Here is a 14746-nt window from a genome sequence, read left to right on the forward strand (position 1 = left end):
TGTGACTTCTCAGACTCTGAGGATGCCTGCCACAGATGTGTGTGAAACATCAGGAGATAATGCTTCTGGAACATAGCCATACAGTCTGGAAAACTCCCACAACCCAGTGAATCTGGCCATGAAAGCTTTGACAACACATTTGAAAGGATGTCACATTAAGGAGGGGCCAAGCATGTTTCTTGCTTCCCTAGCTTATAAGACAGGGAGAAATGGATTCAAATTGCATATTAAGAGATTCCGGTTAAACATATTAGGAAGAACTTCCTGAGGGTCAGAGCTGTTCACAGTGGGATATGCTGCCTTCTTCTGGAGGTTTTTCGACAAAGGCTGGATGGCCATCTTCTGGGAGTGCTTTGTTTGCATGTTCTGCATATGGGGGGGGGGGGCTCAGGGTCTCTTCCAACTGTAGGATCCTGTGCCTCTTTCACAGGGGTCCACAAACCTTTTAAACAGAGGGCCAGGTCACAGTCCCTCAAACTGTTGGCGGGCCGGATTATAACTCGAAAAAAATATGAATGAATTCCTATGCACACTGCAAATATCTTATTTGTAGTGCAAAAAACATTTAAAAACAATACAATAATTAAAATCAAGAACAATTTTAACAAATATAAACTTATTAGTATTTCAATGGAAAGTGTGGGCCTGCTTTTGGCTGATGAGATAGGATTGTTGTTGTTGTTCTGTGCTTTCAAATAGTTTCATACTTTGGTCGACCCAGAGAGAGGGCCAGGTAAATTACCTTGGAGGACTGCATCCGGCCCCTGGGCCTTAGTTTGAGGACCTCTGCTCTATCAGGTAGTCAATTGCCTTTGAGCAATAACCCTTACCTTTACGTTTTGTAAAAAATGTTATTGCTACTGTAACAACAACAGCAACAACACTTTATTTGTATACCACTCTATCACCTCAAAGGGATGCAGAGCGGTTTCCAACATGTAAGGCACACATTCAGTGGTGGAAAGAAACCATACAGACATTTGCATCAAAATAAACACATTTGACAGTATAACACAACCTAATTAAATTTAATAGACAAAATAACAACAACTGAAGACATCATAAAATACAAAAAAAATATCTGCTGAAACACATTAAGGATTTTTTTTTTGTCGTGTCAGGAGCAATCTGAGAAACTGCAAGTCACTTCTGGTGTGAGAGAATTGGCCGTCTGCAAGGACGTTGCCCAGGGGACCCCTGGACGATTTTGATGTTATTATCATCCTTGTGGGAGGCTTCTCTCATGTCCTCACAAGAGGAGCTGGAGCTGATTGAGGGAGCTCATCCGCCTCTCCCCCGATTCGAACCTGCCACCTGTCGGTCTTCAGTCCTGCCGGCACAGGGGTTTAATCCACTGCGCCACCGAGGGCTCCAAAATTATTAAAAACCCATACATTATTATTATTACTGCATTTTACCTGTGTGAATGAAATCTATTGTGAAACAGATATTTTCAACTACAAGCTCTACAACACTGGCAAACATACACTTTGGTGCCTCAAATGTTAGTCCTGTTTCTGGCTATATTTGACCTGCCAATTCCAAAAATGGCACCAGTTTCCCCCCATCAGCTCTACTTTTTTGTGCCACAGAGAACATATGTCATCTACAAGTTACCCATAGAAAACCAGTATAGCCCTATCTAAGAAACTTGAGCTGATGTGGTCTATCCCATGCAATTCACCAAATTTACTGCATGTGTTTAATAACGTTGGAAAGGTTTGCTCCTGCTGCGCCCTGTGCCTGTTTTCTAGAGCCCCCCCCCCCCCATCCCTCTCACTGTTGCCTTTATTTGGAGAGGCGGGTTTTGGTTTTTTTTCCAGGAGAGGGGAACAGCATCTCTCTTACCTTCCCTCTTCTTTCCTCCCTATTTGTGGGGAGGTGAGAAACTTGCCCAGTCTTTGGAGCATAAACAAAACAGAGCCCCCGCAGCAGTAACAACCACCCCTCCGGGTTGTTGTAGGTTTTTCCGGGCTGTATGGCCATGTTCCAGAAGCATTCTCTCCTGACATTTCGCCTGCATCTATGGCAGGCATCCTCAGAGGTTGTGAGGTCTGTTGGAAACTAGGAAAATTGAGTTTCCAGCAAGCCTCACAACCAGCAAACCCAATTTCCTAGTTTCCAGCAAACCTCACAACCGTTGAAGATGCTTGCCACAGATGCAGGCGAAACGTCAGGAGAGAATGCTTCTAGAACATGGCCATATAGCCCGAAAAACCTGCAACAACCCAGTGATTCCGGCCATGAAAGCCTTCGACAATACATTAACCGCCCCTCCCTCCTTCCTCTCTTTCCTCCCTTCTTTCCTCTTCCTCTCTTTCCTCGAGGTTCAGGGCGGAGCCTTGGGGAGGGGGCTCTTGGAAGAGATGCCTGGGAAGAGGGGGAGCGAGGGGGCGGGGTTATGCAGATGAGAACCGAGGGTTCTTTGAAGCGATGCACAGAGGAGGGGCGGGGTTATGCAGATGAAGCCGAGGGCTCTTTGAAGGGATGCACATTGGAGGGGCAGGGGCGGGATTATGCAGATGAGAGGTGAGGTCTTTCTGAAGCGATGCACACAGGAGGGGGCGGGGTTATGCAGATGACAGCCTAGGGCTCTTTGAAGGAATGCACACAGGAGGGGCGGGATTATGCAGATGAGAGCTGAGGGCTTTCTGAAGCGATGCACACAGGAGGGGGCGGGGTTATGCAGATGAGAGCTGAGGGCTTTCTGAAGCGATGCACACAGGAGGGGCGGGATTATGCAGATGAGAGCTGAGGGCTCTTTGTAGGGATGTATATGGAAAGGAGGCGGGGTTATGCAGATGAGATCCGAGGGCTCTTTGAAGGGATGTACATGGAAAGGGGGCGGGGTTATGCAGATGAGGTCTGAGCGCTGTATAGCGGAGGGGAGGCGAGCAGCATCAGCGCAGGCTGGAGAGCGGAGTCGAGCGGGAGGCCGGGCAGGCGAGGCCTTGGCCAGCGGGAGGAAGGAAGGAAGGAGGAGGAGGAGGAAGAAGAAGAGGAGGAGGAGGAGGAGAGCCACTCTCGGAGGCGGCAGTCTTGGTGGCCGAGCGCAGGAGGAGGAGGCATCGCGACGAAGGATGTGGAAGAGAAGGAAGAGCTGACCCTGCTCAATGTTGCCTCCGCCGCAACATTGAGGAGTGAAGTGTCGCTCCCTCTCTTCCTCCTCCTCCTCTTCTTCCTCCTCCTCCTCCTCTTCTTCCTCCCTTTCCTTCCCCAGCTGTCGTTGAACCTGCCTCGATCCGCTTTCCCTGGAGACATCCCACCTCCTCCTCCTTCTTTCTCTCTCTCTCTCTCTGCGGGCTCTGTTGTTGTTTGGCTGTTTTTCCAAAGGAGAGGAAGGAAAAGAGGAGGAACAAAAAGACATCGACGAAGGGAAAGAAAGAAGGAGAGGGAGAGAGAGAGCGAGCGAGGGAGGGAGGGAAGCCCGCGGCGCCTTCTCGGTCTCCTTTCGCCTGGAAGCCCGCCGTTCACTATGAGCTTACGCGCCTTCCGCACTGCAAGCCGGGGGGATTTCGCGCATCAGTCCCGAGTCTCCGTCTTGCAAGCCTTGCTTTGGATTTTATGTGCCGCCGCCGCCGGGTGCAGAGCCGAGCAGTATTTCAATGTAGAGGTAAGCAAGCTCAGGTGTGGGGCTGGGGGGTGCGCGCCGGACCCCGCTTTCATAACATTACCCCAGGGTCGGTGATCCCTTGCATTCGCTTGGCGGGCAAGTGCTTTGGAGAGAGAGAAGGCAGTTACCCTTCCTCTGCCAAACAAAGCTTGGCAATATAGGACTGATGGAAGAGGAAAGCACAATTTAAGGGGCATCTACACCAGGTATGGGGAAACTTGGGCCCTCCAGGAGTTTTGGGCTCCAACTCCCAGCATCCCTAATAGCCTCAGGCCCCTTCCTTTCCCCCCTCAACCGCTTAGGCTCCTGGGCTGTTAGGAATGTTGGGATGTGAAGTCCAAAACTCCTGGAGGGCCCAAGTTTCCCCATGCCTGAATGCATGAAGTTTGACACTACTACGGTTCAGTGCTATGAAATCATAGACTGTAGGGCTTACAAGGACTTTAGACTCCTCTGCCAAAGAGTGCTGGTGCTTTACCAAACTACAACTCATAGAATCATAGAGTTGGAAAAGACCTCATGGACCATCCCATCCAACCCCTTGCCAAGAAGCAGAAAAATTGCATTCAAAGCACCCCCATAGATGGCCATCCAGCCTCTGTTTAAAAGCTTCCAAAGAAGGAGCCTCCACCACACTCCAGGGCAGAGAGTTCCACTGCTGAACAGCTCTCACAGTCAGGAAGTTCTTCTTAATGTTCTGATGGAATCTCCTTGCTTGAAGTTTGAAGCCATTGTTCTGCATCCTAGTCTCCAGGGCAGCAGAAAACAAGCTTGCTTCCTCCTCCCTATGACTTCCTCTCACATATTTATACATGGCTATCATGTCTCCTCTTAGCCTTCTCTTCTTCAGGCTAAACTCCCATGATTCCATAGCATTGAGCCATGGCAGTAGTGTCTAACTGAATTCATTCTACAGCATAAAGGCACCCTGAGCCTGTATGTGTACACCTTCTGGCCTAACTCTGACCTCAATCTCTTGAGTCTTATTTGAGTTTTAGGTTGCATTTTGAATGAATCCGACTTGCACATCCCTAGTTTGCCACCTCAAGTTTGCTCCTTCTTAGTTTCCCACACGAGAAGAGCTCAAGATAGTGTGATGGAGAGTGCATGACAAGTGCAAGGGCTTCTCGCAGCTCAGAGTTATTATTATTTATTATTTCCTATACTTTTACCCCACCCTTCTCACCCCTGAGGTGGGACTCAGGGGTGAGAAGCATCATCGGATGCCGGCATCATAAAAACAATCAGCAATACATTAAAAATATTTTAAATAGTAATTAAACAGTTAATTAAAGCAGTTTCCTTCTCTTCATCTCCACAATCCCATTAACACCAATGCTGGTCCAGGAAATGCTGCCATTGTGCCCAGATGGTGCCCTCTGGTACATAGGAGTGAGGGGTGTATGTTTATGAGAAGAACCTCTCTTACAGGTGGAAGGTCCCTACCCATGGAAAAGTTTGCAAGAGGTTGGTGGGTACCATGCAACTGCCAGGGTGCTTGGGCTTCCTACAGCTCAGAGTTTCCAGCTCCTCATCTCCAGGATCCCATTAACTCCAATGCTGGGCCAGGAAATGCTTTCATTGTGCCCAGATGGTGCCCTCTGGCACATAGGGGTTGGTAGGTGAGGGATGTGTGAGAAAAGTATCCCCTACAGGTGGAAGGTCCCTACCCTTGGAAGTGTTTGCAAAGGTCTGTGGGCACCATGCAAAGGATTCACCTCAGGCTGACTTAAGACAATCAGGATATCCTACAACTAACCCGTCCCTTATTAATTGAGAGGAAGAAGCCAAAAGATATTCCTGGGGGCTTTGTTAGTTGCATGTCCCTCCAGCAGCCCCAAAAAGGAAGAAAAAGTTACCAAGTGGGGAGGAACTTTGTGCAGCTAGTTTAAATGCATGTAGGGGTGCACTCTCTGATAAGATCTCCTTGGCCTTCATCACCAGTCTTTCAAAACCCTGCTCAAGATCCTTTCACTTGGTCATACAGTACTTTCTGTTGGGTTTGACAAACAAATCCTGTGCATGGCTCACTCAGAAGTAAGCCCTGTGCAGTTCAGTAGGATTTACTTCCAGATCAGAGTTGGACTAGAGCATCCCTCTTAGTATAGAGCTGAAGATATTGGAGGTTTTCTCTGATTACTGACTTCTTTCATCATTCTGAAGGGTCATACAAGTGTGGTGGAATTCTCTCTCCTTATTTGTATGCTTGCGTTAATGCATCTTGTGGTTACATGCGTGCATTTGTATATATGCATAACATCTCATTTGCTCTAGTTTCTCCTTTTTGTTCTCTTCTTTGCACAAAAACCACACTTTCATCTTGCTCGCTTACCCCTCCTAATGTGTATGAATGTAGCTCAAGTTGCCTGTCAACTTCTGGTGACCCCATGAATTTCAGAGTTTTTTTCAGGCAAGGAAGACTCAGAGGTGTTTTTGCTAGTTCCTTCCTCTGAAAAAGACCCGACAGCACCTGGTATTTGTTAGCAGTCTCTCATCCAAGTAGTAACCAGAACTGACTGCTTAGCTTCCAGATGAGATCTGGTACTGTTACCTGTTACAGATGTTCAGAGATACCACCCATCTGTCATAACTCTCATGCTTCAACCACCAGCATCCTATTTCACTCACACTCCAGCAACTCCATCCGCTGACCCCAGTCCCCAAGGTATCTCTTATTTATGCACACCTGATAGTTTCTTTCACACCAGCTTCTCATTCCTTTAGTTCGCAAGATCGTCACACAAGATGCACCCTCCCTTGGTTTTGATAAAAAAAACCTTCCACAATATCATTTCTTTCCTGTTGCTGCAGAGGATATTTAATCATGTATGAGATTTCACTGACTTCTTCAAACTGGTCACTTAACTCTGTTGCTAAATCTGTACAATTTTGGTTTATTTGACATATATGGCCATGCCATCTTTGCTGTCTGTGTCCTCCTTTCTCCTTCCCCTGCCTAGTTTTAAACCTCTGCCAAAAAAACCTAGGCTAAAAGCTTGCTGGAAGAAACACACATTCTAAATACCAATTATATTTTGACCTCTGATCACAGTCTTGGGAGCCCTATTATGCTGAGTCAAAGAATTGTTTCATCTAGCTCAGACTTGTCAACTCTGACTGCTGGTGTTTACATAGCCTTTTTATCTAACCTTATGTGCAGATTTCTGGTTTTCCATCCAAGTATTAACCAGGCTTCTCCCTTCTTAGCTTCTGAAATGAGAAGAGACTAAGATATTGTGATGGAAAAGTAAACTACAAGTGCCAAGTCTGCTAGGCTCATTCTGCCTCTTGGAAACTTTCTCCCTTATATGTGTTTGCACTCTTCCATTGTTCTTGTGGGAAGCATTCGAAAGCACTAAGGACTAAAATCTACCCAACAGTGTCTTGTTCAGGCAATACTACTGTTGAGGGAGTAAGGAAGTCGTTCCGGCTCAGGAGGGAAGCATTTGCCTCCTGTCACTGCAAATTGTTGTGCCAGCAGCCTGCTTTACAGGAAGCGGGCCAGCAGCAGATGGTGCTAGGAGATGAGGAGTGAAAGGATAGCTGTAGTCTGTTGGGAATCTAGCAAGAGGCCAGTAGCAGCAGAAACAAAAGGGGAAAGAGAAAAAAAATCAACTTAAACTAAGCGGAGGTATAGGGAGAAAAAGTTTATCAAGGAAGAAAAGTCAAAGAAGGGGGCATTTGGTGTTTTCTCCAAGCACAGAGTATGTTGTCAAATCATGAACATGGCCACCACCATGGTGGATTTGATCCTACATGAATTGGTGTTATTTATAGTACTTGATTCATTCTGATACCAGAGCATCAGGTACATACCTACAAAAGTGAAATGAAATCTAAGAGCTTTCCAAATCTGGTGTCCTCCAGGGGAATTCAACAGCAGCTAACATAATCCAGAGCACACACCATACTGCCTGGTTTGGATGGGAATTGTAGTCCATCATTTCTTCAGAGCACTGATTTGGGGAAGGCTCTTCTTATGTGGTCATCTACAGAACATAAGGTAGTCTGGAGCTAGAAAGATATTTCAAGCCTCTAGGCACTGATGCTAAATATAGTTGCTTGGGGACCAGGTGGTTGGAATATTTTTTGGTCCTTGGATAATCTCCTTGTTGCTCAGCTAAAGCAAACGATGATGTCCTGCTTATCATCCTCTGCCTCATTGCAATCAGCATGGTCTCTGCTTCCAGGCTGAAGGAAAATTAATTTCCATTTATCTTTTGAGTATGGCTAAGAGCTTTTCAAGTGCCATTTGTTGTAAAATGGAGCAGCCGTGACCACAATGCAGAGGCAATATGAGGCTAAGGGCTTGGCAGCATTATGGTGACACCCTGCCATGGATTTCTCTGTGTCAGCATCAGACCCATAAAATACTTATACAAGACAATAAATCAGTACAAAGCCATCCTTTCTTGAGTGCAGCAAATTCTGTTCCAGGAGTAATTTAAATAAAGCCAGAAATGCGAGTGAATGTGCATGCAAGTGCACTGTACACCAGTGTTCAGTGAGCTGGCTGTTGAACAAACATTTCTGATGGTCTGGGCAATAGGTCTTAAACTGTTAGTATATCCACTGTTTGAGATTGGTTAGAATTATTTTTGCAGTTTTTAAATCTGAAATACTAAAATAATAGGTGTTAACAGTTCATACATTTTGTAACTGTGTTTTTTGGTCAATATATAATTCTGCAAACTTACATTGCTGTAATAAAGGGATGTTTCATTCATGTGATTTGATCATACTGTATTGTTAGTCTTCCTTCTGCTTCTTTGGTTCCATCCAACATTGTACTGCAGAAGGACTTAATGCAAATAGGTTTTCTTGGCCTTTCTTCATCTTGGCAGCCCCCAACCTCCTATGAATGCTATAAAGATTATCATGATCCTCATAATCAGGGTGAGGTTACTTTGGCCAGATTTGGGGGGGGGGGGGAGGTCCCTAAAGATTGGGTGGAGGAACATGGTGAAAGTTCAGTTTGCTGCCAATATGACACAGTTGGCTAGAATTCAACACTCTTAATACTGTAAGCCAACAATGTATTTGACGTATTTAGGTAACATGGTGCTTTATAATGCCAGAAGCTCTGATTTCAACTCTGTTCTCTCTTTCTGTATAATACGTATCTTTATTAGTTTCAGCAGGGTTTTTTTTTTTGTAAGCCTTGGGTGCAAGTCTAACCAAATGGGATCATTTAAAATGTTAGTATTTAGGAACATAAAGCAATTATTGAGTCTTTTTAGCAGTGATATGGCTATGGGTGTCACTGCAATGTATATTGTCACACTTCTGTACTGTTATCAGTATCAGAATGAGCTAGAGGAATCAGTATGAACTCTATTTAATACAATTCTTGAACACCACTGTGGGTCATCCTTGGCAGTCTTGGCCTTGACCATGATCTTGTATTACAACAAGTACTATTAATCTTCATGCGAACTCACATACCCATAAATGCTGCCCTATTTATATAAGAGCATTAATTATTCTTGTTCATTTGCATGCATAGATCTGTTGACTTTGTAACAAACAGAGCATCTGTTTTGTATGTCAAATTGTGGGCTGTGTACAGTAAAGAAATTTGTAAGTGTTCTCCAAGAATGTGTAAGTGTTCCCCATTACAACCATTCTGCAAGTGATTACACATTTTTCTCTCACACTTTTGATGTGGTGGGCGAGCTATCTGACCGTTTCACAGCTCAAGGCCTTGACACCTGTTGTGAACTGTGAGAAACACAACTGCTGGCATAGACTTATGGTGTGCTAAATGTGTAGGATGTAATACCTTAAAAACATCTGATCTCTTTTAATATGGGAAACTAAGCAAGGTCAGCTCTGTTTAGTATGTGGATGGGAGACCAAAAAAGAATATCAGGCATTGTAGGGTATATTTCAGAGGAAGGAAATAGCAAAACTATTTCTGAGAAAATCCTACGAAATTCATTAGGTTGCCATAAGTTGACAGATAACTTGAAGGCACACAACACCCAAGATTTAAAGAATCTTGGCTATGGTGTTTTGCTTGTCTTTTATATCCTATATTTTGATTTATTTGGTTCAGTAACTAATACTGTTGGTGAGTCATCTCTGTATATTTTGTTTGAATTTGTTCTGCCAATAGAGCCTGAACGTAGGTGGAGTAGCATGAGGTACAGTTTCATTGGTAGCTTCAGATTCCAGAGGACCAGCTTCCTTAGTCTTTTGCTACAAAGAAAACCAAGAGTCCTACAGCAATTGAATGCATCACATACATTTTGCAAGTAAGAGCTTGCTTCATTGGAAGAAGGGAGTTAACTGTGAAGAAAACAAAAGACAATGATCTACGTAATTTGAAAGTGAGCAGTTGACCCTGGCCAAAGAACTGTGAGCTGAATCATTTTCCAACAGTGATGTAACTGCCTCCACTCACTTTTCAGGAGGATGTTATAAGTGCTGAAGTGTCTCATGTTCTTTGTGCTAGCTTTAACTAAGGGTAGAAATGCTCACTGTTCTTCAGTCTGTTAGACAATTTAGCAGTGCTTTCTTGTCCTTGGAGGAGCAGACAGTGCATGAGCAAAAGAGAAGCTTGGACATTTCCTATTCTATTGAAGTAGTCAAAAGATAAAGCCAACCCATATGTAACCCTGCATTCGTTCCTTCTTGTGTTTTGAGCCTGGAACAAAATCATGTTATGTGCCTGATGCTGCCTTTTCATTCCCAGCTGGCCATTTTATTACAAAAAACAGCTTGTCATTCCGGTGTATTTGTGTGCTTGGAGTATGACTTTAATAACAAATGAAAATGACATGAATGGGGATTTCTCTACTTTTCTGGTTGACAGATGTGGTCTGACTGAAGAATTTGTGTTTGCAATTCCCACTCATGAATAAATAAGGAATGAAAAGCATGTGTATTTCAGATCACCACATGCAGAAACTTCAGATATATAAGCCAGCAATGTAGTAACATTACTTTATTAATAAGTATCTTTGTTTAGAGGTTTTCTCTAAACAGGAATTGGAAACTTAGTCGTTATTTTCTACAAATTATAACACTACATTTTGAAGTTTATAAATAAGACATTTGAGCTGTATTCCATCCTGACATTGTGGTAATATTTGCCAAAAGCCTGGAAGTTATTAGTGGCAGTACTTGTAACTAATTATCCCCCTAAACATTACAATTGTAACATTTTAAACCAATCTGTATCTATATCTATATCTATATCTATATATATAATAAAGAAGAGTGTTTGTATCGGACAGAGGAAGGGCGGAGGGAGGGCGGTGTATGTGCCAGCGTTCTGATTGGCCAGCCTGAAAGTTCCAACATTCGGATTGGCTGCCGCAGTGGTGCTATTTGCATATGGTCTCTGATTGGGCAGCTTCAATAGGAGCCCCTGGTGGAGAAGAGGGTTCATGGCAGAAACAGGGCATGACAGAAGGAAATTTGCATATGCTCTCTGATTGGCCAGCCTCAAATTCAACATTCTGAGATGACAAAGAGAGGAAAGGAAAGGCCGGGGGCTGGGTCAGAACACTCCCAATACAGACAGAAATAGGCACACAGAGCCCCCATCACCCACTCTACATCCTACTGCAGTTTGGAGGAGGATGAACCATGGATGATGGGACTTGCAGTACCACCACTCACATTCTGAGACCGCTGTTAACCTTATCCAATTACTGATCAGGACCAAACTTCACACATAGACCTCTCATGGCCCACTTTACGTCCTGGTGTGGTTTGGCCGGGGATGGACCATGGATTATGGGACTTGCAGTACCATTGCTCAATTCATCAGACCACTGCAACCCTCATCCAAATTCCAATAAATACCAAACTTGGCACACTGAGTCTCCATGATGCACTCTACATCCAGGTGCAGTTTGAAGGAGGATGCACCATGGACGATGGGACTTGCAATACCCGCACTCCCTTCCTAAGACCATTACAACTGCCAACGATGATGGATCAGGACCACAATTTACACAGAGAGCCTGCATGACCCACTCTACATCCTGGTGCGGTTTGGAAGAATTTGACAATGGATGATGGGACTTGCAGTCACTTCACTCACTTCCTGAGACCACTGAGACCCTCGCCAATGACTCATCAAGACTAAACTTGGCACATGGAGCTTCAATGACCCACTCTACATCCTGGAGCACTTTGAAGTACGACAGACCATGGATGATGGGACATCAAGTACCTGCACAACCCAAGACTGCTGCAAAACTCATCTAATGACCAATGAAGACCAAAGTTGGCACACAGAGCCCGCATGACCCACTCTACATTCTGCTGCAGTTTTGGAGAAGGGTGGACCATGGATGATGGAACGTCCAGTACCTTCACTCACATTCTGAGACCTCTGCAAACCTCATCCAATGACGGATCAACACCAAACTTGGCACATAGACCTCTCATGACCCACTTTACGTCCTGGTGTTGTTTGGAAAAATTTGGAGATGGATGATGGGACTTGCAGTACCTTTGCTCACTTCCTGAGACCACTGAGACCCTCGCCAATGACTAATCAAGACTAAACTTGGCACATGGAGCTCTAATGACCCACTCTACATCCTGCTACAGTTTGGAGGAGTACAGACCATGGATTATGGGACTTCGAGTACCTCCACTCCCTTCAAAACATTGCTGCAACTCTCTTCTAATGACCGATCAAGACCAAACTTGGCACACAGAGCCCCCATGATCCACTCTACATCCTGCTGCAGTTTGAAAGGGGATGGACTTTGGATGATGGGACTTGCAGTACCTTCACTCACTTACTGACACCACTGCCACCTTCATCTAATGACTGATAAAGACCAAACTTGGCACACAGAGCCCCCATGACCCACTCTATATCCTGCTGCTGTTTGTAGGAGGATGGGCCATGGATGATGGGACTTCAAGTACCTTCACTCACTTCCTGAAAATAATGCAGCCGTTATCCAAAGACCAATAAAGACCAAACTTGGTATACAGAACCACCATTACCCACTTTCTCTAATAACCCGGGCAACGCCGGGTCCCCAAGCTAGTATATTTATTTATTATTATTTATTTATTTGATACACTTGTATACCGCTAATATCTCAGCCTGTGCGGCGACTCATTGCGGTTTACAACTTGTTAAAATACAATAGTCACTTAAAAATATAAAATAAGATATCAAAATACAAGACATAAAACATACATAGTATGAACATACTTAGTATCGGGCCACCAATACAAGTCGAAAACATCTCATAGTTAAAATATAATATAATATAATATAATAAAGAAGAGTGTTTGTTTGTATAGGACAGAGGGCGGACAGAGGGCGGAAGGTGTATGTGCCAGCGTTCTGATTGGCTGCCGCTGTGGTGCTATTTGCATATGGTCTCTGATTGGGCAGCTTCAATAGGAGCCCCTGGTGGAGAAGAGGGTTCATGGCAGAAACGGGGCATGACAGAAGGAAATTTGCATATAGTCTCTGATTGGCCAGCCTCAAATCCAACATTCCGAGATGAGAAAGAGAGGAAAGGAAAGGCCGGGGGCTGGGTCAGAACACTCCCAATAGAGACCGAAATAGGCACACAGAGCCCCCATCACCCACTCTACATCCTACTGCAGTTTGGAGGAGGATGGACCATGGATGATGGGACTTGCAGTACCACCACTCACATTCTGAGACCGCTGTTAACCTTATCCAATGACTGATCAGGACCAAACTTCGCACAGAGACCTCTCATGACCCACTTTACATCCTGGTGTGGTTTGGCCGGGGATGGACCGTGGATTATGGGACTTGCAGTGCCATTGCTCAATTCTTGAGACCACTGCAACCCTCATCCAATTACCAATAAATACCAAAGTTGGCACACTGAGTCTCCATGACACACTCTACATCCAGGTGCAGTTTGAAGGAGGATGCACCATGGACGATGGGACTTGCAATACCTGCACTCCCTTCCTAACACCATTACAACTGCCACATGGAGCTTCAATGACCCACTCTACATCCTGGAGCACTTTGGAGGACGACAGACCATGGATGATGGGACTTCAAGTACCTCCACTACCCAAGACTGCTGCAAAACTCATCTAATGACCAATCAAGACCAGCGTTGGCACACAGAGCCCCCATGACCCATTCTACATCCTGCTGCAGTTTTGGAGAAGGGTGGACCATGGATGATGGAACTTCCAGTACCTTCACTCACATTCTGAGACCTCTGCAAACCTCATCCAATGACGGATCAAGACCAAACTTGGCACATAGACCTCTCATGACCCACTTTACGTCCTGGTGTTGTTTGGAAAAATTTGGAGATGGATGATGGGACTTGCAGTACCTTTGCTCACTTCCTGAGACCACTGAGACCCTCGCCAATGACTCATCAAGACTAAACTTGCCACATGGAGCTCCAATGACCCACTCTACATCCTGGTGCAGTTTGGAGGAGGACAGACCATGGATGATGGGACTTCAAGTACCTCCACTCCCTTCCAAAGATTGCTGCAACCCTCTTCTAATGACCAATCAAGACCACACTTGGCACACAGAGCCCCCATGATCCACTCTACATCCTGCTGCAGTTTGAAAGGGGATGGACTTTGGATGATGGGACTTGCAGTACCTTCACTCACTTACTGCCACCACTGCCACCCTCATCTAATGACTGATAAAGACCAAACTTGGCACACAGAGCCCCCATGACCCACTCTATATCCTGCTGCTGTTTGTAGGAGGATGGCCCATGGATGATGGGACTTCAAGTACCTTCACTCACTTCCTGAAAATAATGCAGCCGTTATCCAAAGACCAATAAAGACCACACTTGGCATACAGAACCACCATTACCCACTTTCTCTAATAACCCGGGCAACGCCGGGTCCCCAAGCTAGTATATAATAAAGAAGAGTGTTTGTATGTGTGGGAGGACAGAGGGAGGACGGAGGGAGGACGTAGGGCAGAAGAGTTTGTGGCAGCGTTCTGATTGGCTGCCACTGTGGTGCTATTTGCATATGGTCTCTGATTGGCCAGCTTCAACAGGAGCCCCTGGTGGAGAAGAGGGTTCATGGCAGAAACGGGGCATGACAGAAGGAAATTTGCATATGGTCTCTGATTGGCCAGCCTCAAATCCAACATTCCGAGATGAGAGAGGA

General features: G+C 45.2%; 1 protein-coding gene across 2 annotated transcripts in view; it reads left to right on the forward strand.

Annotated features, from left to right (window-relative positions):
* The first annotated feature begins 2874 nt into the window (after positions 1-2874).
* MMP16 (matrix metallopeptidase 16) overlaps positions 2875-14746 on the forward strand; it is a 205380-nt gene continuing 193508 nt past the window's right edge. For both annotated transcript variants that reach the window (XM_067467371.1, XM_060775571.2), the window contains exon 1: positions 2875-3613. In XM_067467371.1, the coding sequence (XP_067323472.1) occupies positions 3476-3613 (138 nt within the window). In that variant the 5' untranslated portion in view covers positions 2875-3475. The remainder of the gene's footprint in view (positions 3614-14746) is intronic.

This window comes from Anolis sagrei, chromosome 4, assembly GCF_037176765.1.
Source record: "Anolis sagrei isolate rAnoSag1 chromosome 4, rAnoSag1.mat, whole genome shotgun sequence".
NCBI lineage: Eukaryota > Metazoa > Chordata > Lepidosauria > Squamata > Dactyloidae > Anolis > Anolis sagrei.